The 25,214-nt window shown below is 43.6% G+C and overlaps 1 protein-coding gene across 1 annotated transcript; it reads right to left on the bottom strand.

Moving 5' to 3' along the window:
* Positions 1 to 571: 571 nt before the first annotated feature.
* Positions 572 to 19,003, bottom strand: LOC110153857 (insulin receptor substrate 2-B). Its single transcript, XM_020917782.2, has 3 exons — positions 15,374 to 19,003; positions 14,293 to 14,696; positions 572 to 1,812 (listed from the first exon to the last, which is right to left on the bottom strand). The coding sequence occupies exons 1-3, from the start codon at positions 18,688 to 18,690 to the stop codon at positions 1,808 to 1,810; spliced, it is 3,726 nt and encodes a 1,241-aa protein (XP_020773441.1). The 5' UTR covers positions 18,691 to 19,003; the 3' UTR covers positions 572 to 1,807.
* Positions 19,004 to 25,214: the final 6,211 nt, after the last annotated feature.

Here is a 25,214-nt window from a genome sequence, read left to right as displayed (position 1 = left end):
CGTGGTTTAGGCCAGATTACGTCCTGGTCCAGTCCTGGTTTAGTCCGGATTTCGACCCGGTCCAGTTGTGGTTTAGTCCGGATTTCGTCCCGGTCCAGTCCTGGTTTAGTCCAGATTTCATCCCGGTCCAGTCCTGGTTTAGTCCGGATTTCGTCCCGGTCCAGTCCAGTCCTGGTTTAGTCCGGATTTCGACCCGGTCCAGTTGTGGTTTAGTCCGGATTTCGTCCCGGTCCAGTCCTGGTTTAGTCCGGATTTCGTCCCGGTCCAGTCCTGTGGTTTAGTCCGGATTTCGTCCCGGTCCAGTCCTGGTTTAGTCCGGATTTCGTCCCGGTCCAGTCCTGGTTTAGTCCGGATTTCGTCCCGGTCCAGTCCTGGTTTAGTCCAGATTTCGTCCCGGTCCAGTCCTGGTTTAGTCCGGATTACGTCCTGGTCCAGTCCTGGTTTAGTCCGGATTTCGTCCTGGTCCAGTCCTTAAACTGCTGCTTGATTGTGAGTCAATAATAGTAAAAAAAAAACCAAAAAAAACATGAAATTGTAATTAAACTCTTCTCATAATAAAAATACTGAAATCTCAAATTCTTCCTGTAATGAATTAAACCAGGAATATTTTTATTCACACAAAGCAACATTTGGGTTTATCTGAACAAACTTTCCCAAATGGCCATATTTCATTTTTACAGCACATTGTCTGAGCAAATCAATGTAAACTTTTTGAAATAGAAATGTCGAAATGACTCGTCAAACAATTTTGAAAACAATTATATATGTGAACACAAACAAAATCCAAAATTAACTCTTTAACGCTTTTTTGAATTTTGAACTGCGCTCCTCATGAGGTAAAAATCTGAATAAATTATGATAGAAAACTGCAAAAAATACTGCTTGTATCGTTTTGTATTTGATGGGCCATTTTAGTACCAGAAATGTCAAGACTAGAGGAAACTGCACTGGTAAACTGTGAAAAAACGTCCCCCTCATCGAAGCGTAGGGGGCGCTGTAGAGTTTTGTACCGCTCCTGAAGCTTGAATGGACCCAGCCACAAACTTCACAGCGAAAAATAAAGCACGTCTGTTAAAATGGCTTCAAATTTAAAATGTGTGAAAATCCTGCAGTGTTTTGAATGTCGCTGCGTCAGATGCCCTCCCGTGTGTCTCGCTCAGCTGTTTTTAGAATTTACATATTTAGTCAAGCCCAGGGTTAATTTTTTCCTTCAAAAGTGAAATGAGAATTTTAAAATCTTGAAATATGTCAGATTATTTTGTTCAATTTTGTCGTGAATATTTTTGAAGACAAATATTCTCACAAAAAACTCACCTTGGTTTGAAATGAATCGAAATCTGAAATATTTGAACAAAAGCTCACTTTCATTTTAAATTACTTTGGAAGCCATTTTAACAAGATTTCATTTCCGCTGCCCTGTACCGATTTTAAGGAAGGGGGACACAAGTAAATGCCACATGGTAAACAGGTTTAGGGGCAAAAATTGTGATAGAAGTAATCAACATTGGTGCTTTTGTCAGTACCATATTGGCTGAAGAGTCCAATCTCCCTTTTTTTTTTTTTTTTATTTCACAGTTCATCGTTTTGGGAAAGCAGCCCGCAATGGAGAAGGGACAGGGGTTGTATCAATATTATTATTATTAGAAAACAAAAGAGGAGATATGTTTAAAAAAAAAAAATCAAAAAATCAAAAAATCAAAAATCAAATGAAGGTTAGAGTTGTAGTGACAGGCGTTGTCCAGGAGGGAGCAGCAGTTTGGAGGGCGCCGGTGCAGCGTCCACTTCAAGAAGAAGAAGGTCCTGGCCCTCAGTCTGGAAGAGAAGAAGAGGAGACTTGGTTTAGTCTTGGTTCAGTCCTCGGTTTAGTCCGTGTAACATGAAGTACAAGGAATAAACTCTTGCTCTCCCCTCTTCTCCGTCCCATCCTTCTTTTCTAATCTAACTCTCTCTCCCTCTCCCCTTCACCTGTCTCCTCCTTTTATTTCTCTGCCCAGTCCTTTTCTGTCTCTCTCTCCCCATCCTCCTCTCCTTTGGTCTCGCTTCCTTCCCTCTGGCTCTCTTCATCTTCTCTCTGTCCCTCTCATCTCCTTCTTTCTCTCTCTTTCTCCCCACTCCTCTCCTTTTGTCTCTTCCTCTCTCCATCCTCTCTCCCTCTCACCTGTCTCACTCTCCCCACCTCCTCTTCTCTCTCCCTCCTGCCCTTCCTCCCTCTCCTCTTCCCCTCTCCTTCTCCTCCCCCTCTCCTCTGCTCTTTCCTCTCCACCTCCACTCTTTTCTCTCCACTTCCCCTCTCTCCTCTCATTTGTATCTCCTCTCCTCTCTCCTTCCCCTCTTTCATCTCTCCTTTCCTCTTCTCTTTTGTCTCACCTCTCCTCTTTGCCCTCCCTCTCCTCTTCCTTCTCCACTTCCTCGCTCCTTTCTCCTCTCTCCCTCTTTCCTCTCCTTTCTTTTGTATCTCCTCTCCTCTTCCCTCCCCACTTCTCCTCTCCTCTTTCCTCTCTCCTCGCCCCCTCTTTCCTCTCCACTTCCCATCTCTCCTCTCTTTTGTATCTCCTCTCTTCTCCTCCCCTCTTTCATCTCCCCTTTCCTCTCCTCTCTTTCCTCTTCTCCCTCCCACTCTCCTCTCCACTTCCCCTCTCTCCTCTCCTCTTTTGTATCACCTCTCCTCTTTCCTCTCTTCTTTGCCCTCCCTCTCCTCTTCCTTCTCCACTTCCTCGCTCCACTCCTCTTTCCTCTCTCCTGTCCTCTTTCCTCTCCTCGTCCCCTCTTTCCTCTCCACTTCCCATCTCTCCTCTTTTCTCTTTCCTCTCTGCCCTCCCCCTCACCTCTCCTCTTCTCTCCCTCCCTCTGATCCAGTCTTTGGCTTTATTCCTGTGTCGAAATACCTCACAGCCCGTCACTTTTGTTCACGCCACAAAAAACACAGAAACACAGAAACACGCTAAAAACACGTGACTCCCCTGGAATGTGCTCCGTATCACACCATCCACACGTATCTCCTCATCTGTGTTCTAATGTTTCCTCATCACAAACAGACCTGGGGTTGTGTTTTGTTTCATTCACACGTTTAACACACAAAACCCCGCACATTTAGACTACTTTTCTTTTTTTTTTAAAACTCCACACAACTTCACTAGAATCATTTGGATAATTTCAACCTTGGAACTGCAAATCTCTACTGAACCAAATGTAAAAATGCAGCTGTTAACGCGGGACTTTTAATGCAATACTGTGGAATATTCCAGAAAAAGCGGTAACATCACCGTGGAGACTGGCACGTGACGGACCCTCCCCCAAAGAAGTTACTTGGTGTAGCTTTAAAGTCACATGCTCAGGCTTCGTATTCTTATTGTTGACCTCAGTACAGTTGTCCCATGTTTTCCTCTTATTTTGCAGTCTGTAGTTTGACCCCTGTTGTGGCGTTGCTCAGCGGCACGGCGGCGGCTAACGCTAAAGCTAACGCAGGTGTGAGCCAGGTCAGATCAGGTCAGGATCGGACTTGTTTTGAACCCCGGGACCTCTCTCTCTCTTTCGCTCTGTCTCTCTTTGTTTCTCCCTCGCTCACTCTGTCTGTGTGTTTCTCTCCCTACATCAAAATTAAAATCTGTCTGTCTTATTCTGCATAAAAACGTCTAACCCGTTAGATCTGCACGAACATGTTCTCAAGTGTGATTCTTGTATTCGTATGTCAGTTCAGATTTCAGTCTTTTTGTCAATTCTTTTGGACGCGTTTCAAATGTGAACTTTGAACAGAAACTTATAAAACATGAATGCTCAGTGCTAGTCAGAAATATAACTGGATTCTCACGGTAGGGCATCCAGGGTTTCAAACACTTTCAATCATGGCAAAGGGGAAAACGACAGCAGCCCACAGGCGAGCATGGGACGACTGGAGGATATGCTCAAATACTGACGTTTGAAGAAATGCATGTGTTAAATATATAAAGGCACTGTAACTCCATCTGAAGCTAGATTTAATACAAATGAGTGACACAAAAGCAAGAAAAGACTTTGCCCAGCTCTCCCAGTAAGACTCACAGGTAAATTAAATGGTTGTGTATTTCTTATATTCCAACAGTGAAAACACTTGATAGCGACACAATACAACTAGAACCATTTTTTGCGTCTGTGAGCAAAACCAGAGGATCTTCACTTTTTTTTTTTTCTCAGGGCCCATTATTTGTGCCCAGTCTCATATTAAATGTACTATCCTCTTGTGACCCTCAAGAGAGCAATCGTGGCCCTACTTTGGGCCCCGGTCCATGGTTGAGAATCATTGCTGTAAACTAAACGCTAAACTAAACGCTAAACTTAAGTAAACGCTAAACTAAACAATAAACTTAAGTTAATGCTAAACTAAACACTAAGGTAAACACTAAATGCTAAATTGAACACTAAACTAAACACCAAACGCTAAACTAAACATTAAACTTAAGTAAACACCAAAAGCTAAACTAAACGCTAAACTAAACACTAAGGTAAACACTAAACTTAAGTAAACACTAAACTTAACGCTAAAATAAACGCTAAACTTAAATAAACACGAAACACTAAACTAAACACTAAACTAAACTAAATGCTAAACTTAATTAAACACTAAACTTAATTAAACACTAAACGCTAAACTAAACGCTAAAATAAACGCTAAGCTTAAGTAAACACGAAACACTAAACTAAACACTAAACGCTAAACTAAACGCTAAACTTAAGTAAACACTAAACGAAACACTAAACTTAAGTAAACACTAAACGAAACACTAAACACTAAACGAAACACTAAACACTAAACGAAACACTAAGCGAAACACTAAACGAAACACTAAACGAAACACTAAACGAAACACTAAGCGAGACACTAAACGAAACACTAAACGAAACACTAAACTTAAGTTTAATGTTTAGTTTAGTGTTTACTTAAGTAAACACCAAAAGCTAAACTAAACACTAAGGTAAACACTAAACTTAAGTAAACACTAAACTTAAGTAAACACTAAACGCTACACTAAACACTGCACGAAACACTAAACTTAAGTAAACACTAAACGATAAACTAAACACTAAACGCTAAACTAAACACTAAAAAAAACACTAAACTAAACACTAAGCGAAACACTAAACGAAACACTAAACGAAACACTAAACTTAAGTTTAATGTTTAGTTTAGTGTTTACTTAAGTAAACACCAAAAGCTAAACTAAAAGCTAAACACTAAACTTAAGTAAACACTAAACTTAAGTAAAAACTAAACGATAAACTAAACACTAAACGCTAAACTAAACACTAAACGCTAAACTAAACACTAAACGCTAAACTAAACGCTAAACTTAAGTAAACACGAAACACTAAACGCTAAACTAAACGCTAAACTTAAGTAAACACTAAACTAAACACTAAACTTAAGTAAACACTAAACGAAACACTAAACGTTAAACACTAAACGAAACACTAAACTAAACACTAAACAAAACACAAAACTAAACACTAAACTAAACACTAAACTAAAGTAAACACTAAACTAAACACTAAACTTAAGTAAACACTAAACTAAACACTAAATTAAACACTAAACGAAACACTAAACTTAAGTTTAATGTTTAGTTTAGTGTTTACTTAAGTAAACACTAAACTAAACACTAAATTAAACACTAAACGAAACACTAAACGAAACACTAAACTTAAGTTTAATGTTTAGTTTAGTGTTTACTTAAGTAAACACTAAACTAAACACTAAATTAAACACTAAACGAAACACTAAACGAAACACTAAACGAAACACTAAACGAAACACTAAACTTAAGTTTAATGTTTAGTTTAGTGTTTACTTAAGTAAACACCAAAAGCTAAACTAAGAAGCTAAACTAAACACTAAGGTAAACACTAAACTTAAGTAAACACTAAACTTAAGTAAACACTAAACTTAAGTAAACACTAAACTTAAGTAAACACTAAACGCTAAACTAAACACTACATGAAACACTAAACTTAAGTAAACACTAAACGATAAACTAAACACTAAACGCTAAACTAAACCCTAACCTAAACACTAAACACTACACTTAACACTAATCTAAACACTAAATGCCAAACTAAACACTAAACACTAAATACTAAACTAAATGCCAAACTAAACGCAAAATTAAATGCTAAACTAAATTCTCAACTGCGCACTAAACTAAACACTATACAATAAACAAAACACAAAATTAAATGCTAAGATAAATAATAACTGCGCACTAAAGTAAACGCTAAACTAAATGGAGTCATATTAGTCACAGGTGCCACAGTCACAAACATGACCCGCCCCCTCACCCTCATCCCTGTGGACGGCTTTCCCACATCCAGCAGTGTGGTCAGTGCGGAGAAAATAGATCTGATCCTAAACACAGACTGTATAAAGAAGTGGACTGAAGGAGTGTGACGTCACCGGCAGTGTTCAGCTCCAGTCAAATGAAACTCACCAAGGCTAGCAGTTATCAGGAAAATTTGGGCCGTGCTCCATCTTAGGTCCATATCAGGTGCATTTATATATACAGTCTATGGTCATATAATACTAGTCTTGGTCATATGATACAACACTTGAGGAGAGTGGAATATGGACCTGTCTCACGGCCAGGTTAGTGACCTTTAGCCTTGTGGTCCTTCCTGCTGTTTTGATCTATTATTATGTGCAATTTGAAGTCATTTGTGCAATTATTTTGAGAAAATGTGATGAATTGAGTGAAGCTGCCCATTACTTTTGCCCCCTCCCCTAAATATGGCGACCAAAAACGTTGTGCCGACCATGAGAATATTTTTCCAAATGGTTCACTCCAAGCGTGAGGGGCTAAAGGCTGCATGATAGTTTTGTGAAGTAGTCTTCCACCTGCTGGTCTCCATGTTATTGCTTTGCAGAAAAGTTCCGGAGTGCAGCTTTAAAACGGTTTAATAAATGCTAAGCGTGTGGTGAGCTCTGACAGGGAGCTAATAGATTCTTTCCGTTTGGGGCCGAGAGGAGCTGAGGCTTCGTTTACAGGCTAAATACAGACTGGCATCAGGAACCAGGGACGAAACCGGACCTGAGAGAGAGAGGGAAGGAGGGGGAGACAGGGGGAGAGAAAGAGGAGGAGGCGATAAGGAACCAGGGTCAAAACCAGACCTGAGAGAACGGAAGCGGAGGAGAGAGGGGAGAGAGGGGGAGACAAGGAAAGGAGAGGGAGGAGACAGGCGGAGAGACAGATGAGGAGGAGAGAGGGAGGAGAGATGGAGTGAGGGAGAAGGAGCGCAAGGATAGACAATGAGAGATAAAGGGTGGAGAGGAAAGAGTGAATTACGGAGAGAAAGCGGAGAGGAAAGGAATGGAGGAAAGATGAGAGAGAGTGAGAGAGAGAGGGAGAGCAGAGGAGTAAGAGGAGAGGCAGAGAGAGGTAAGGGGAGAGAGAAGCTTCACAGATGTCAGACAGATCAGAGACACGCCACACGGCCATTTTGAGTCCTGACCTGCAGAGACCACAGGACTTAAAGCTGCACTGTGGAACTTTTCTGGTGAAGGGTCCCAAATTGTATTGTCTCCATGGAGATTGCAAAAGAAAAAAAGAAAAAAATCAAATATGTCAGCTGGACATTTTGCGTACTCATCCAAGTCGCTTCTTCAGTTCTGGTCAGATTGCTGGTGGCCACTGCCTTAAAGGTGCATTGTGTAACTTCACACAGTAGCTTTAAACTCCTCCATCTCGCATTTTTTGTTCTAATTTTTAAGGTGTTTTTAGTGCTTTAAACATGAGCATGGTCACCTATATACGGATCTGACGTGTAACTTGGCTTGGTGGTGTCCCTTTTTTGTCTCCATGGAGATAGGTAAGTTAAATAAATCCCTAGTTATGCCAAATAATATAGAGACTGAAATATGGAGATACTGTATCGTCCAAAGTCTCAAATCATGGACCACCACAATATCTCAAATTGCAAGGCTCTTTGCTTAAATTAATAGTTATGGTGATTTTAATGTCTTTCTTATTCTGTAAAGCACTTTGAATTATCATATTTTTCAGACTATTAGTTGCACATTTTTTCATGGTTTGGGTGGTCCTGCGTATAATTCCTGAGTATAATATCACATGTTCATTATTTTCACACAGAGCCGCAAGAGGCCACTCGAGGCTTGTGTGCCAATAACTGCTGCTCCTATTACTCTTTTACCACTGTCACTTGGCGCTACTACTCTGCATGTCTCCTGCAGAAAGAGCCGCTGTCCTGTCTGGTATCATATCAGTGTCTTGTAGGATTTCAGCAGATTTCAGGCTTTCTTCTCGTCATTCAGGCACTCACCTGCATTTAATGCATACGGATCATTAAAACGTATCCCACTCACTAATGTTAATTTAGCAACATAACTTATTTTATCACATGGTGATAAACTGTTAATCATATTCTGCAGATTACAAGCTGCAAGTAATGAAATATGCAGCTGAAAACGGTGATTGAGCAGCAGAAAGAAAGTTTGGAGTGAGCAAGAAACTTGTGAGGGACTGAAAAAAAGCGAAGGATACTCTAACTACAAGCAACTTATAGTACGGAAAATATGGTATGGTATGGTAGTAAATACTGAATTTGCCTTGCCATACTGCAGCAAAACCTCAAAAAACAGAGGGAACTACATAGACCATGATCCTTTGGTGTTGCCGGTGCAGACTACACGAAGAAATAACTTGAATAAAATGAAGTAAGGCTGTGTAATTAAATGAATTTTGATCATGATTTCGATTTTGATTCAACCATGTCTCTCGTGGTGTCCTGTGGGGGGTGCTCTGGGAGTATGGGGTTCGGGGCATTTTGCTAAGGGCTGTCCGGTCCCTGTATGACTGGAGCAGGAGCTGTGTTCGCATTGCCGGCAGTAAGTCAGACCTGTTCTCAGTGCATGTTGGACTCTGCCAGAGCTGCCCTTTGTCACCGGTTCTGTTCATTGTATTTATGGAGAGAATTTCTAGGTGCAGTCAGGGGCTGGAGGGGGTCCGGTTTGGGACCACAGGATCTCATCTCTGCTGTTTGCAGATGATGTTGTCCTGATGAAGCCAGGACCTGCAATGTGCACTGGGGCGGTTTGCAGCCAAGTGTGAAGCTGGGATGAGGATTAGCTCTTCCCAGTCCGAGACCATGGCTCTCGACCGGGAAAAGGTGGCTTGCCCTCTCCAGGTGGGTGGAGAGGCCCTGCCTCAAGTGGCGGAGTTCAGGTATCTCGGGGTCTTGTTCACAAATCAGGGGAGGATGGAGTGTGAGATTGACAGGTGGATCGGTGCAGCGTCGGCAGTGATGCAGTCACTGTATCGAACCGTTGTGGTGAAGAGGGAGCTGAACCGAAAGGCAAAGCTCTCAATTTACCATCAGTCTTTGCTCCTACCCTTATCTATGGTCATGAGCTCTGGGTAATGACTGAAAGGACGAGATCGTGGATACAAGCGGTCGAAATGAGTTTCCTCCGCAGGGCGGCTGGGCGTTCCCTTAGAGATAGGTTGAGGAGCTCAGTCACACAGGAGGAGTTCAGAGTAGAGCCACTGCTTCTCCACGTTGAGAGGAGCCAGTTGAGGTGGCTCTGGCAGCTGGGCGTTTTCCTCGGGAGGATTTCAGGCATGGATGCCCTGGGGAAGACCCACGCTGAAGGGACTATGTCTCTCAGCTGGCCTGCGAACGCCTCAGAGCTCCCCCCGGATGAGCTGGAGGAAGTGTCTGGGGTGAAGGAAGTCTGAGAATCTCTGCTTAGACTGCTGCCCTGCGACCCGACCCCAGGTAAGCAGAAGAAAATGGATGGATGGACAATCTCCAAACTCATAATTGAGTTGAAACGATTTACGTGCTGGCAAAAGTGAGGACCAGGGCGTGATGACCGTAGTTTTGCAAGGATTCACGTGGTGCACCCGCAAGCACTTGGAGCCCTATGCTCTGTGCGTAATGTGTGTAATGGGTAGCTACAGTACCGATTATATCCATAAACTCAGAGAAGCGCGGATCGCAGCAGGACGCATATCTGTCACACTATTTAATAGACATTTCTGGAAACATTTATGGTTTTCTATGCCCTATTTCACATTTAAACCATATTTTATTCATCACAAAACTGCTCTGAAAGGTACGTAATTGTAGCTTATATTTATTTTCAATTTGAAAGTTTCACATAAATTGCTGAATAAATGCACAGTGTAACTAAAACATAATTGTTTAAATAATTGTGATTTCAATATTGACCAAAATAATCATGATAATTTTTTTTTTTTTATATAATCGAGCAGCCCTATTATGAAGCACTTTTAAATCTTAATTCTTCATATTATAGCAGTACCAAAGGCTTTCCCAAGGTTTTAAAAGGACAACGTAGCATATTCACAATTTTGTAAGCCTCTACAAAATATGGCAATAAACACTGAACAGTGAGATGCACATCGTGAAAATATTGTATCAAGGGACTTTGATATCTTTACAACCCTAGCTGACAGAACTGAATTTTTCTTTTGTTATGGATCACACCTGACAGCTGAGGGATTACACAGAAACATTCTCCATGGAGATGATGTTTAAAAAGTTTCAGAAACAGATCTGAAATTAAATGATAGGTCCTGTGGTCATTAGTTAGAGATCTGCATCTCCATAAATTACGATGCATAGACGCATTTATTCAGAAAATCTATGGGAAAAAATAAGAAGAAATGTACTTAAAGGAACCAGGGACATGCAGTCACTGTTGAGTTCCATAAACAAAGACAGTTAAAGATGGAACAAGACACAAGACAAGATGAGATTTCAGAAGTAAACTGTCCAGGTTACAGATCTGACCTCAACATTTTTGATTGACTTTATGGAATATATTTCTCACATTGTTGCTCTGCTTTTTGTATCTGCAGCTTCTCAAAAGTGACTCACCAAAACTCAACCCTGTTTAGTCTAACCCAAATGTACAAACACGGAAAAAAGGTAATGCCACATTTTGTTATCTGGTAAAAATGTCTAACAAACACAATTTACAATAGGAGAAAAAAAAAATGGAGCGTGTTTCAGGGGGACACATCCAGGTGTGACGCCGCAGCCAACGGGAAGCGCATTCCAGAGCCGTGATGATGCGCTTCCTGCCGGGCCGCCTGGACACGCCGCGACCGCAATTACGACGCCACATCAAAGGGCTGGCGGCAGACGCGACGATCTGCCCCGAGGCAATGGAGGGAGGGATGGAGGGAGGAGGGGAGGATGAGGGAGAAGGGATGGAGGGAGAGGAGGAGAGAGATAAGCCAAAACACGCACAACTACAGACCCGCTGCTGGGTAATGCTGGACGTAAAAATCAATATTAGAATGGACTCAATTAGTGAATCACAAAGGGGGCAGGTTTTGAAGTTCCATAATTTCCTCCACAAACGACAAAACCTCCGTCTGTCTTATTCTGTGTAAAAACCACTCACCCTGTAGTTTAGATCTGTACAAACACGTCCTGATCGGATCTGTCTGCGTTAAAAGGCACTGATTCAAAGTCTCCATTGTTTAGAATTGAGATCAAAAGCCATATTTACTTCAAACGGACAAAAATGAATTGAAAATCATGGATTGATCAATATACGAAAGAAATTGTGTTGATACATTATTTAGTAGAAGCAGTAGTAGTAGTAGTAGTAACTGTATTAGTATTAGCAGTGGCTGTACAGTCCTTATTGTCTAGACTTGCACTTTAGTTATATCCATAAAGTAGTAGTAGGACGTAGTACTAGCTGTAGCAGTAGCAGTACTAGTAGCAAGTAATAGCAGTAGTAGCAGCAGCTGGTAGCAGAAATATAGTAGAAGTAATATTAGCAATCGCAGTCGTAGTAGTATTAGCAGTCACAGTAATAGCAGTAGTAGCAGTAGTAGTAGAAGCAGTAGTAGTAGTAGTAGTAGTAGTAGTAACAGTAGTAGTAGTAATATTAGCAGTCACAGTAATAGCAGTAGCATCAGTAGCACTACTAGTAGTAGTAGTAACAGTAGTAGTAGTAGTAGTAATATTAGCAGTCACAGTGATAGCAGTAGCATCAGTAGCATCAGTAGTACTAGTGGTAGTAGTAACAGTAGTAGTAGTAACAGTATTAACAGTATTAACAGTAGTAACAGTAGTAGTAACAGTAGTAGTAGTAGTAGTAGTAGTAGTAGTAGCAGTAACAGCAGCAGTTGTAGTATTAGCAGTCGCAGTAGTAGTAACAGCAGCAAATGTAGTAGTAGTAGTAGTTTTAAGAGTAGTTGTACTCTAGACTTTGCACTTTGCTTTGTCCCATAAACCAATGCTCTTTAGTGTTGACTCATCCTCGCTGACTCACTCTGCTCCAAAGAATTTATAAAAACACATGATTTCATTTACTAGAAACTACTCTACCCACGATGCACTTGTGTCTGAAACAGGATACAATTTAGAGGAGGAGATGGGCACTTCCTCCTACAAGTGGAGACTCCCATCATTCGTTTAACACAAGAGACGGGAAAAGGGTTAAACCAGGTCTGCACAGGAAATCTATGTAATTGTGATTTTTCTGACAAATAATGTGATTTCGATTAGAGCTGCGATTTATGTTTTAGTAAGAAGATTCTGTTTAAAAAGTTCACATTTTACACGTGTTCTGAAGAAAAGAGATAGACCAACTCGAGTTTTTTCATGGCCGATGCACATACAGATAGTTTAGAGCTCAGAGAATGCGACGGACGATGTTTTGAGCCGATACGTGGGGATGACTTGACTAGTTTCCACAAATTTCATCAATTTACTACAAACTCATAAGAGAGAAAGATCTAAGGCCGATAGTGATATGCTAAAAAGTCCAAATATCGGCCTGATATATTGGTTTAAGGGGTCGATATGGCAGATGTACACTTAGAGACAGAGGGAGAGACACTGAACTTTTAGTCAAATTGTGCAGATTTAAGTCAAAACTTGTGAACACGTGAGGAGAAAAAGGGACACGCTGTGGCTCAGGCCTTTTCCTAAACAAGACAACGTAAATCCTCGTCAGCACCACGCTCTCTTACTGCGCTCTTACTATGATGAAGACCCTCAGATTAAAATGCGCATGCCTTACCATCGACATTGACCAAAGTAGAAATCGCAATCTATCGATCTTTTGATTTTGGCACAGTCCTATATTGGTCCATTTGAACTGACAAATTAATAGAAGAATCACTTTTCCGAACATGTATGTACAGATCAGGGTATGAATCAACCAATGTTTTTTTTTTTCATGTCCGATGCAGACATCAATTATTTAGGATCCAGAGAAACCAGTGACCGATCAGCTCTTGGACCATTTCGGTAACCTAAATAGTCTGCCGCATTATTTCACAATAAACTGTATAAAAGAGCAGTGTAGACACATTTTTGTAGTATGCTCTTTGGACTTAAGTGTTCAAATAAAGGTGTATGCATACTCTTTATTCATATGGAGGTAGCTGGTTGGCCAAACAAAACACTGCCTCTGCAAGAGTTTTAAGGCAAGTAGTAGATACTCTAAAAAGTACGAATATCGGCCTAGCTCTACTACAGGGTTAGCGGTTTTTATGCTGAATAAGACAGGGGATTTGGTTGTTTGTGGAGGAAATAAGTACTTCAAAAACTTGCAACTTTTGTGATTTGCCCAGTAGTTTATGCCATTGACACAAAGCAGGACAGTCCCAGTAAACCTATTTTCAATATACATTATCATAAAGGCCTGAGCTGCAACAAATAAACAGCAGAATAAACCAATATTTTGTCATAGATGTTATTTACTCTACCCTCGAGAGCTCAAATCTCATCATATACAGAAAAAAAGCAAAAAATCTCCCCATTATTGAGACGAAACTGTACACAAGATCAATACAAAGTCAAATATTGAACAATAAATCGACATAAGAATAACTGTGACAGATCTAAGTCTGAGACCACAGTGCACTCTCCACTGTCTCCGTGCCTCACACACTTCACCAGGACTATACCAAAACATTCAATTCAAACCAGAAACAGCACAAAATCCAGCACATTCAACAGGTTTAAGCTGCAATATGGCTTAAACTTTACTAGTGTAGGGTCTGCCACCTGCTTGTCTCCATGGAGATGTATCTGATCATTCATTTGGCCAAGTAGCATCATGTGCTTGTCACCATACAGTCGGGCATCAACAGTATCTCCATAATGACAAGCAGGTAGCGAACCATCCACCAGAAAAGTTACATAGTGCATCTTTAGACACTACACTAGGGCTGCAGAGTAACAAAAATATCCCTGTGTGTCAGATGCCCTTCCAGCATGTCAGGTGCCCTCCCTGTGTGCCTCTGGACTCACCCTGTGTGGAGGAGACCCGGTCCGAGCGGCTGAAGTCTATACTGGCATAGGCGGCGTTCTCAGGGAGGGGCAGGGCTCCGGTGGGCGTGGCTCCTGTCGCCATGGCAGCAGCAGGCAGGGGTGGGGCTCCGGTGGGCGTGGACGAGCTTCCGGTGTCGCTGCCGGAAGTCACTGTTGTTGCGGTGCTGCCGTCGTCCCTCAGCTCCAGAGCGATGTAGTTCAGTCCATTCTGATATCCGGCGTTCCGACTGATCCGGCTCCCAGACGACCCCGAGGAGGAAGAGGAGGCCGACGTCACTGGAGACAAGCCCGAATCGAAGCCCCGAGGCTGGGATAGGTGAGACTCTGCTCCCAGCCCCTCCACAGACATCCACACGCTGTCGAAGGAGGCAGAGCTGCTCCACCTGAACAAACAATAATACAACCATTAACTATTAAACACTAACATTTTAGCTGCAATAAGGCAGTTGCATTTTCTTTAACAAACAATATTTAAACAAATACCAATACTGCATCAAACCTCTAAAAACATGCTTAAATTTGCTTATTCACAGATCGTTAGTATGTTGTATATTACAGTATATTAGCTATTAATGGGTATAGGCTTGTTAAGATAACACATTTTAAAGTATGATAGATTTCTGAAAAAAAAAAAAATGTAAACAATAAACAGTAATACGGAAACAAATTAATGCTACTGACACAATAACTTTAAAGCAGGATAATCCCTCAAAAAATATTCTATATGTACAATATTGTAAAAACATAAATAAAGAAGAATTCAGTTACTTGTTCAACCTTCAAGTGTTCCAGTTTTATGGTACTATAAAAAAATAACCCCCCAAAAAATCCCCACTAGCACAAAGAAAATGTACATGCGCCCCAAAAATATTATCCCAGCTTGAACAATAAGTTGCTATAGTGATTATCATGACAGGTTTAAATGTGCATTACAAAAAAGTTGTTTGGTTATCTCTGAGCTTTTAGATTTTAAGCTTAATACTCCCAAATTGAGACCAAATGTCAGTTCAAAGTGCACCTCTCCAGTTAGTTACAGACTGTTACATTTGTGCTGACTCACCTGGACGTCTGACCGTCCGGCAGGTAGGACCCGTTGGCTGCTCCCTGATTGGTAGCTGTGGCGTGGGTCGAGGCCCCTCCCGCCGGAGCGTTGGTGGAGAAGGTCTCAGAGCTGTGGCGTCTCCTGCCCTGTGGATCTGCTCGCACCACTTTGGGCTCAGTTGCGGCTGCCCCAGGGCTAATGGGAGGGAGGGTGGCAGGTCCGGGAGGGTTGTAGCGCCCCTCCAGGAGGCACAGGTGCTGGAGCATGGCGGTGGGACTGGTCCTGTCTCCACTCATAAACGTCATGTCCGTGTAGTCGTCCCCCTTACCCCAGCGCCCCCCACTAGCCGCTGCAGGCCGGATGTAGCTTGGGGGGTTCCAGGGGGCCACCAGGCTGGGCCGAGGGGACTGGCTCTTCTCCGGTCCCACCTCCAGACACATGTAGTCCTGGTGTGGGGCCGGGGAAGTGCGCTGCTCAGAGGCATCAGGGAAGGGATACGCCGGGGGCTGCTGCTGATGTGGAAAGTGTTCTCCAAACTCGATGTTGATATACTCCCCGGGGCTGGAGGGGTCATCAGAGTGAGACGGCGCTGAGGTGGACACGCCTGTAGAGGAGGTGGCCGGTTCGCTCACTCTGATTGGCCCGTGGAAGCTCCTCCGGCCCAGGGGAAGGCGGTTGGGTCGAGTGCGGCGGTCTAACATGGCGGCGGTAGTGTGGTGGGCAGAGTAAGGGGGAGGCGGGTGTGAGGGGGTGTGGCCAGGTTTGGCAGGCGAGCTCATGGGCACATACTCACTGTAATCCCTCTCATCTCGTTCTCTTGTGGGTGTCTTGTATGAGCGTGGCAGAGAAAAGTACGGGTTGTGAGGTTTGGGTGTAGCCTCTGGGGTGGAGGGGGCTTGGCTCCTCGCTCCACCGCTGTACGACATGTCCATGTACTCGCCGTTTTCTGGCCGTTCTGCTTCTCGTTCTCTGGCCTGAGGCGACGCTTGCACCGGGGAGGGAGAGCCGCCGCTGCCACTTCCTGGCAGCATCATCATGTATCCATGGGAGTCCGTGAATGACTGCGGCTGAGGAGGGGGAGGAGCCACACGAGAGAAGAGCGGCGAATGAGAGGGTAGCATGGGCATATAGTCCGGGGGCGTGTCCCGGGAAGACGCCGCCACGCCGCACATCATGGGCACGTAGCCGCTGTCCTCTTTGGCGGAGGAAGAAAGGGAAGGGCGCTCACTGGTCGAGTCGTGGCGAGGCAGAGTGGACGGGCGGCTTTGGCTGTGTTCGGAGCAGGAGCTATAGTCTGAGCGCAGAGACGAGGACGAAGAGGAGGGACCCCCACGGAGCAGCCCACCTCCAAACGGAGGCGTGTCTGAGCTCTCATCCAGGGAGAAGTTCGTCTGTGTGGTTTTCTGATACATTGCCACACCAGACCCACCTGTGGCACCCCCTGTAGGCCGTGAGCATGAGTGCGTCCTTCTGCGCAACGACGAAGAGGAGAAGCGCTCGTCTTCAGTGGATGTGCCCTCATCTCGTAAACTGTCTGCTGCACTGGGCCCAAACACATCGCGGCTCCAGCCCATCGCCATGTAGTCGTTCAAACAGTTTTCCTCTCGGATCGGTGGCGTGTTTCCGAGCGAGTCCGGTGTGTTGCTGCGGACTCTGAAGTACCTGAAGTCTCCGGGGCTGGAGCCGTACTCGTCTGAGGAGTTGAATCCGCCGTCGGATGGTGAGCCGCAGATGGAGGCGCTGGATGGTCTTGTTAGAGTGTCTGAGACGGAGCCGTGCCCGCTGCTGGAGGACACACTCACGGGGCTGGTGGTGGAGGGGAAGTGTGACACGGGCAGAGAGGCGGAGCGAGCGTGGTAAGTTGACGTGCCTGGAACAGCCCTGGCGAAGCGTGCACCTGCTGTATTCGTACCTGTGCTGCCTGTAGCCACTGCCCCGCCCACTTCCTGTCTGCTGTGTTGTGCTCGCGTTGAGTTCAGATGCACCAGGCTTCCTGTGGCGGAGCGGAAAGGCCGGTTCATCGTCCCCTCTCCTTCGCTGGACGTCCGGAAGCGATATCCACTTGCTCCGGAGCTTTTACTGGAGGGCGGTGTCCCAACCACAGACTCTGTCCTCGACCGCCGCTGTAATCCCGTCTGACTCGGAGGTAGGTTTCCAAGATGGCGACGCGTTGTGATGAAGGGCATCGGGTTTGAGCCAGAGGACTGACTTTTACTTCTGGGTCGAAACTCTGCAAAGGCTTTTAAGGCTTTCATGGTCTCCAGAATCGTTTCATGCATGTTCTGAGCCACCACAGAGTCATCCACCTGCATCCAGATCTCCCCAGGTCCAATCGAAGACGAGCGTCCCACCTCAATGAAGAAAAAGCTCTCAGAGTGTCCACAGCGCCGGATGTTCATGAGCTGCAGGTTCACACATGGAGTCTCAGAGTTCAACTTAACCAGGTGAAGAGTTTTACTGGACAAACACAAGCGGTAAACTCCGGTGAGGTTCTTCGTCTGTCCCAGTCCTTTAGGTTTCACATTCACCTGCCATACCTCCTTAAACACAGTCCCCGGCGTCACGGTCCCGTACCCGTCATCCAGATCGTCCGAATCCACGTGCCCCTTCTTGCCCTCGTTCATGAGCGCGCTCACGGCCACGTACCAGTCCTCCTGCTCCGCCTCGTTCTCCGCCACGATCGCGAAATACTCATCCTTAGTGTAGAGAGCGATGAGGTGCTTGTTCTTGGAGTCCGCCCTCTTGTTCACGGTGAAACACTGGTACAGGTAGATGACTCTTTTGGGGGAGGAGGGGGCTACAGTGGCGGCGGAGGAGGCGCGCAGGCTGCTCCGAAACTTCTTCTCACTATCATAATACTCCAAACGGCTCGGTCCGGAGTGACTGGCGGCTCGCAGCACAAAGAACCGCTTATGTCCGTGTTTCTGCTTCCGTAGATATCCACATTTACGAATATCATCCACGGCGTCGGAACCCACAGGGGGGAAAACATGACTGCTACTGGAGGCGGCTGCGGGGGACCGGGGGGGCTCCTCTTGCGCCTGCCCGTGCGTCGGTGTGCTGTCCCCGGACACATGCTGCTGTTGCTCCCGTAGCTCTTTCGGGGCCTGGTGCAGGTTATGGAGGTGACTGGAGGGCGGTAAATGTGAATGAAACCGAGCCCCGCCGCCTCCTCCGCTGCTGCCGATATTAATTACCGGAGAAGGGGGTTCCCCGGTTGGCTCCCCGGCTGAGCCCTCTCCGTTCGCGGCTGCTCCGGGCCCCAGGTCCCGCTGCTGCGCCTCCACCATCAGCATCGCCGCCTTTCCTTCGTGGTAATCCGTAAAATTTGCCATCGGCGCGTACAGTCAAAGGTCACTTTTGTAGCGGGCTAATCCGTGCGGACCTAGCCCCCATTCTTGTTTGGGAGCTAAGGGAGCTAGCCGCGGCTCGCTCCAGAAGCGGCTCCACGCACTCTCACGCCCCGCGGGACCAGATACCTCCCCAAAAACACGTCCTTTCGGGTCTTTAGCGCCACGTTCGGCCCCCCGGTGCTGGCTCTGTGCGGTGTTTCCCGTGTGGACACCGTTAGCTCGGGTTTAGCTCGGTTTTAGCTCGGTTTAGCTCGGTTAGCAGCGCTTCTATTCGGCCGCTGTGCACGTCTCTGGGCCCGGAGCACAAACAACACATGACCCTGTGCGTCACGGCCCAGGGGGAGGGGCCACTCGGCCTTTCACAACATCTGATTGGCCCGTCTCTTCGATTGACACATTCTTGGACCGCTCAGAGCCAATCATAGTCGGATTTACGGCTTTGCGTCAATGGCTCTGACCAATCGCGTATAGAAGAGTTTTATTGAAGTTAAAAATAGGCGGTGACTTCGCCGTGGATCTGCAGCAACAAGAGCAAAAGAGAGAACTGATCCAGGACCAGCGAAAACCCGGAGACCCCAGAGCCAGACCAAACCAAAACCAGAGTCCAGACCCGACCCGAGACCAGACCCCAGACCAGACGAGATCAAAACCGAGTCCAGACCAGAACCAATCCAGGACCAGCGTAAACCGAGAGACCCCAGAGCCAGACCACACCAAAACCAGAACCAGACCCGAATCCAGACCAACTGCCGACCAAAATCGACTCCAGACCAGAACTGACCCAGAACCAGGGAAAACCCAGAGACCCAGACCTCAACCAGACCTGGGTCCACTTTAGGGATGCACCGATCCAACTTTTTCAGTTCCGATACCATAGTTTTAAGTATCTATCGATACCCGATATCAATCAATACCGGAGATTTCAATTAACATTTATATCTTTAAAACAAAAATAAAACAAGACATTTGGATTAGTTTTGGTTTATGTAGCTGTTACATATCCCTTAGGTGACTATAGATACATTTAAATAATAATTACAAAAAATAGTTAAAGAACATTGCCATTTTGTCAAAAAATCTCAAGTTTAGGAAAAGAGATGTGTATTAAAAATTATAATAAAAAATACCCACGTAAATAAAGTATAGATAACACTGGTCACTGCTTTGTTTTGTTCTAAACAGTGATGATGTAATCCTGGGTAAGATGACTGATTGTTATTGCCATAAAATGAAAGCACGTGGTTTATGCAATTATGTTAAATATTGATGCAACACACAAGGGACTGATGTAAAAACAAATTAGAACCGCAAAACATTAATTTTATTTTATTTTTCCCCACGGAGCTTCTTGTATCAGTGATTCCAACAAATTGATTAATGATCAAATATAATTTCATTTTGGTTTAGAACATGTTTAGACAGAAACCGTGAACTTCCTCTGGCCCTGGAGGAGGAGGTCTCTTGTTCTTTCTTTCTTTCTTTCTTTCTTTCAGTGCCTCACCCCTCTCTTTTTATCTTTGTTCTCCCCCAATTCTTTCTCTTCTCCCCTCTTTCTGCCCTCTCTCTTACCCCATGTTTTTCTGTCTTTCTACTGTCTCTAAACCCCCTTCTTCCCCCTCTCCCCCTCCTCTTCTCTCTCCCAATCTCAGTCCTTTTCTACTCTCTTCTTCCCTCCCTCCTCTCTCCCTTTCTCTCACTCCTCTTCATCTCTCTCTCCTCCTTTCTCTCCCTTAATTTCTCCTCTCCTTCCTCGTGCCTCTTCTTCTCTCACTCCCTCCTCTCTTCTCCTCTCCCTCTGCTTTTATCTCCCTCACCTCCTCTCTCCTCCTCTCACCCTATCTCAACCCCTTCTCCTTCTCTTCCTCTCCTCCTCCTCCTCTCTCCTTCTTTTTGATCCAAAGGTTTCCGGACAAAGCGTTGTGTAACTCCACTCTCCCGGAGGAGGTCACCATCAGCTGTTCTGAGTAAAGAATGGACCACCTTAACCTGGCAACACTCAAACACTTTGTCCTGAACCTGAACCACGCACCCTCTCGTTACGTGCCTGTACTCAACTCGGGTAACCTCTCACCTTTGACCCCGTTGGTGTTTTTCAGCGCAGAATGTGGATTTTCTGTTTCTGTTTCTGAGAAGAACATGTGTTAGTGAGTGTGAATGAAACAACTCCAGGTATTTTGGGGTTTGGAGGGAAGAAAACAGAATGGACGGAAACATTATAACATAAAAAAGAGAGATTGTTGGTAGTATTTGCAGTAGTAGTAATAGTATTTGCAGTTACGCTACTTAGAATTGTAATAGTAGTATTTTTAGTAACATTACCAAGTCCACACACGTATTTTTTTATATTAACAACCCTTTATTTAAAACATATCACACCTCCATCTCTATCTCTCCCTCCATCTGTTTAATTCTTCCCACCTCTCTGTTTCTCTTTCCTTTTTCTGTCTGTATTATCTGTTTCTCTCTCTCCTCCTCCCTCCTCTCTCTCTTTCTGTCTGTATCATGTTTCTCTCCCTCTCCTCCTCTCTTTTCTCTGTTATTCCTTTTCTTTTTCTGCTGTTGCTATGCGCTCTCTGCTCTGCCCTTCAGTGCCTCTCTCTCGGTTGCGTGTGAGAGCGGCCTCTAGCGGTCGTTCCTCAGATTTACACGTCAATTACACCTCCCCCTTTGGGCCCCCCTTTCTCCTTCTCCCTTTGTTCAGGTCTATTTCAAAATCTGCTGCAACATTTCGCCTCACGACATCATCCGAGACAAATAAAAGAAAAACAAAATAGACACAAAAAATGTATAAATTATTTGTATTTTATTTTACATGTATTACTTAAATGCATTTCCTTATTTATGTATTTATTTATTTATACTTAATATCTTATAGCTGTGTTGTAGTATGACCTTTTCACAATTTTTTTTAATTATTTTTAAACATTGGAGAAACTATAATGTAACTTAAAGGTGCATTGTGTGACTTTTCTGGTGGAATGCTTTTTCTCCATGGAGATTTTATTGTTTGTCTGGAATGTTTCACAGTATGGAATTAAATCTTTTTATCTTCACGAAGATCAAACCAGACCAAGTTACAGGTCAGATCTGTGGAGAGGTGACCCGCACAGTGAGAATACCTGTTTTTCTAGGTATTTTTGAGCTGACAAAAAACAAAAAACAAAACACTTGTAATAGAATAAATGTAAGGCAGAGCTGTTTAATGTCATACTGTGGAACATTGTGTGGTGTGAGGACAACTACCTGGATTTGAACATTGCCAAAACTAAGGACATGGTAATTGATTTTAGACGTGCACCTTCCCACAGTGTTAGTGTCGTCCACAGTGATGATGTTGAAATAGTTGATAGTTACAAATATCTGGGCACCGTGATGGACAAAAAACTGAAATTTGACCTAAACACTGAAAGCATCGTCAAACGAGGGCAGCAAAGATTATATTTGTTGAGAAAGCTGAACTCTTTTAATGTGAACAAAATGATTCTCAACAGTTTTTATTGTCGTTTTATCGAAAGGCTGCTTACTTTTTCTTTTATTTGCTGGTTTCAATCCTTGTCCAAAAACAAACCGCAGAACATTGTTTAAACCTGCTCAAAAATCACAGGGTTCAAACTGAGGGAGCTGTACTCTTTGTGGGAGGAGCAAGTGCTGTGCAAAGCCAAGTGTGTCCTGGCTCAGCCCCTCCATCCTCTGGCTCCTGATTTTATCCTGATGCCTTCAGAGTGTTGGTTTTATGCTCAGGTACAAAAGACTAACCAGTTTTCAAATTCTTTTGTGCCCTCTGCTATTAAATTACTAAATTCTCCGGGTCATTTGTAGATTGTCATTGAGTTCCACTGGTGGACTGTAATGGACTGACCCATTGTGTGTGTTTGTATTTGTGTGTGTGAGAAGTGAGAACTGCTCTGAGATGCTGCTAATGAATTGCCCTAAGGCAGGGGTGTCAAACATACGGCCCGGGGGCCAGATCCGGCCCTCCAAGACCTTTAATCTGGCCCTGGGCTGATTTTCTACTAAAATATTTTAATTATATTTTCTATTAAAGTATTGGTAATTTTCTGTGGTGCTTAGCATAGCAGCATCTTCAGCGCCTCTGTACGTGGCCCCGCCCACCAGAGCAGCACAAATGAAGACTTGCCTCTTTCCAAACGCTCTTAAAGGACGATCGTTTTGACTGTTGACCATGACACCCTCATCAGAAAAATGTCAAAAATGAGAAAAGTGGACGCAGAGTGCAGAATTTTCCAAGGAAAAATTGACTTATTCCTATTTGCAGCCAAGTTCATGTTACAACTTTGTGTTGAAATCACATTTTTCTTAAAGTTTCAGGTTGTTCATAATATTATAATATTTTGTAAAAGAAAGAGTTCATCAATTAAAAAAGATTTCTGTAATAGATTTGTGTTTCTCTGCACAAATATTTGAACTTATTGTTATTTTTGGGGTTTATATGCCATGAGTTTTCTGATCCGGCACCTTTAGGATCAAAGTAGGTTGGATAAGGCCCCCGGAACAAAATGAGTTTGACACCCCTGCCCTATGGGATCAATAAAGTTTTCTGAATCTAAATCTGAATTCCAGGTAGAGAAATTATGTATCCATAGAACCAAACAAGTGACGGACCCCCAACCAAAAGGTTACACAGTGCATCTTTAAAATTTGAAAATTATTTATTAAATTAATTTAGAAACCTTTCCAGTTGCCATACATTGATTTTTACATATTTATTTTAGATTCTAGGGTCTGACCGTTTGTTGATGTTAATCGTTTAAAGGTCCACTGTGTAACTTTTCAGGTAGAGGGTCCATTAAAGCTTTTCTCAATGGAGATGCTTTGTCTGAAATGTTACACAGTACAGTATTAAGCCTTTCCATCATCATGAAGACCAAACCAGACCAAGTTACAGGTCAGATCTGTGGAGAGGCGACCCTGCTCACAGCCAGAATGCCTGTTTTGTAGGTATTTTTGAGCAATAAAACTAATTGTAATTGAATAAATGTAAAATAGGGCTGTTTAAAGTCATACTATGGAACATTTCAGGTAGAGCAATGACATCTCCATAGAAACAAGCAGGTGACAGACCCCCAACCAAAAAGTTACTGTTCATAGTGCAGCTTTAAACTGTAGGCTGATATACATGAGTCAAAACAACATCAGCACCTGTTTGCCCAGGACACATAATACACACTTTCCCAATACTTTTTGAAGATGTGAGTGTGATCACAGGTGAATCTCACAGTTTTCAGATGGGCGTGATTGACAGATGGATTAGCCAATCAGAGACAAGTATGGTCCGTCCTTACCAAAAGAAATATGGCTGCTTAAAAAGGCTGGAAAAAATAACAAGAGACAGAATTAACATCACAGATTTCAACAGAATCAATGAGTGAAGCAATAAACTGTTAATCTGAGGTGAGAGAAATGTCACTTTATTCAAAATGATAACTGATCAATGAGCTCCTTTGTTTCACATGTCACTGGAATAAACAAATCTGATTGGACGGCTGTGTTTGAGCCTGGATGAGACGCAACAGAGGGAGTTGAGACCAGAGTGACCTCCCTCTTTATAAAAAGAGACAGATATCGTTCCAACTGGGCCTGGGTCGGTACTTTGTAAGTGCATCTGTTCAGGATCAGGATCTTTCTGTGTAATTCATTAAAGGTCCTATATTACAGAAAATGGACTCTTGTGAGTTTTTAGCCATGTTATAATGTTGTTCCCTCCTCAAAAACACACCTGGAGTTGTGTTTTGTTACATTCACACATGTTTGAGTAACCCCGCATTATTAGTTTGTCTACATTTCCAAAGCTCAAAATGCTCTGTTCCACCTTGTGATGTTATGAAGCAGTAGTTTTCAAGGTAATAGTTCAGTAGATATGGGCAATTCCAGGGCTGAAATTATCCAAATGATTCTAGTGAAGGTGTATGGAGTTTAAAAACTCAATGGAGCACTTCCTGTATTACCATATGACATCACAAGGTGGAATAAAGTGTTTTCTGTTCTGTTCTGAGAAGAGCTCAGTCTAAATATGCAGGGTTTGTGTGTTAAACAACTCCAGGTCTGTAACAAAGAACAGAGAATAGTGTAATATGGGCCCTTTAATCTGCATCAGACACATTTCAGTAATCTGTGTGGATCCATAGATGTGTCTCATAATCCTTGTGTTTATAATCTACAGAAATAATCTACAGAAAAAAATGCCTCTTTAAATTGAGACTAATCCTATTGTTCAAGCATACATATTATTGATATGACCGAGGCCTGTTTATAATGTACAAGGGAGATGTAGAAGAAACACACTCACTTTTAAATATTAATAAGAGTCTGATATTTGTGGTTGAGCTAAATCTTTAATTATGGAATATAGATCTGAGATGAACATTTTGACATAGGAGGAGTTGGTGCTTTTCAGATTATAATGTCACAGACCCAGAAGGGGACCAAATTTCCCTATTGGTAACAGAATTTTTATTTTTAAGATCTATTCAAAAGACAAAAAGTGA

The sequence above is a fragment of the Boleophthalmus pectinirostris genome, unplaced genomic scaffold (genome assembly GCF_026225935.1).
Source record: "Boleophthalmus pectinirostris isolate CB_2022bp ecotype Guang Dong unplaced genomic scaffold, ASM2622593v1 HiC_scaffold_20, whole genome shotgun sequence".
Classification (NCBI taxonomy): Eukaryota; Metazoa; Chordata; class Actinopteri; order Gobiiformes; family Gobiidae; genus Boleophthalmus; species Boleophthalmus pectinirostris.
The sequence above is the reverse complement of the archived record's forward strand: the minus strand, read 5'-3'. Positions and strand labels throughout refer to the sequence as shown.

Bases quoted from the DNA above. Each gene is read 5' to 3' on its own strand.
- LOC110153857 (XM_020917782.2), bottom strand. From the start codon at position 18,690: ATGGCAAATTTTACGGATTACCACGAAGGAAAGGCGGCGATGCTGATG. The intron at 14,697-15,373 runs GTGAGTCAGCAC...TTGTTTGTTCAG, and splicing joins CCGGACGGTCAGACGTCCAG to GTGGAGCAGCTCTGCCTCCT.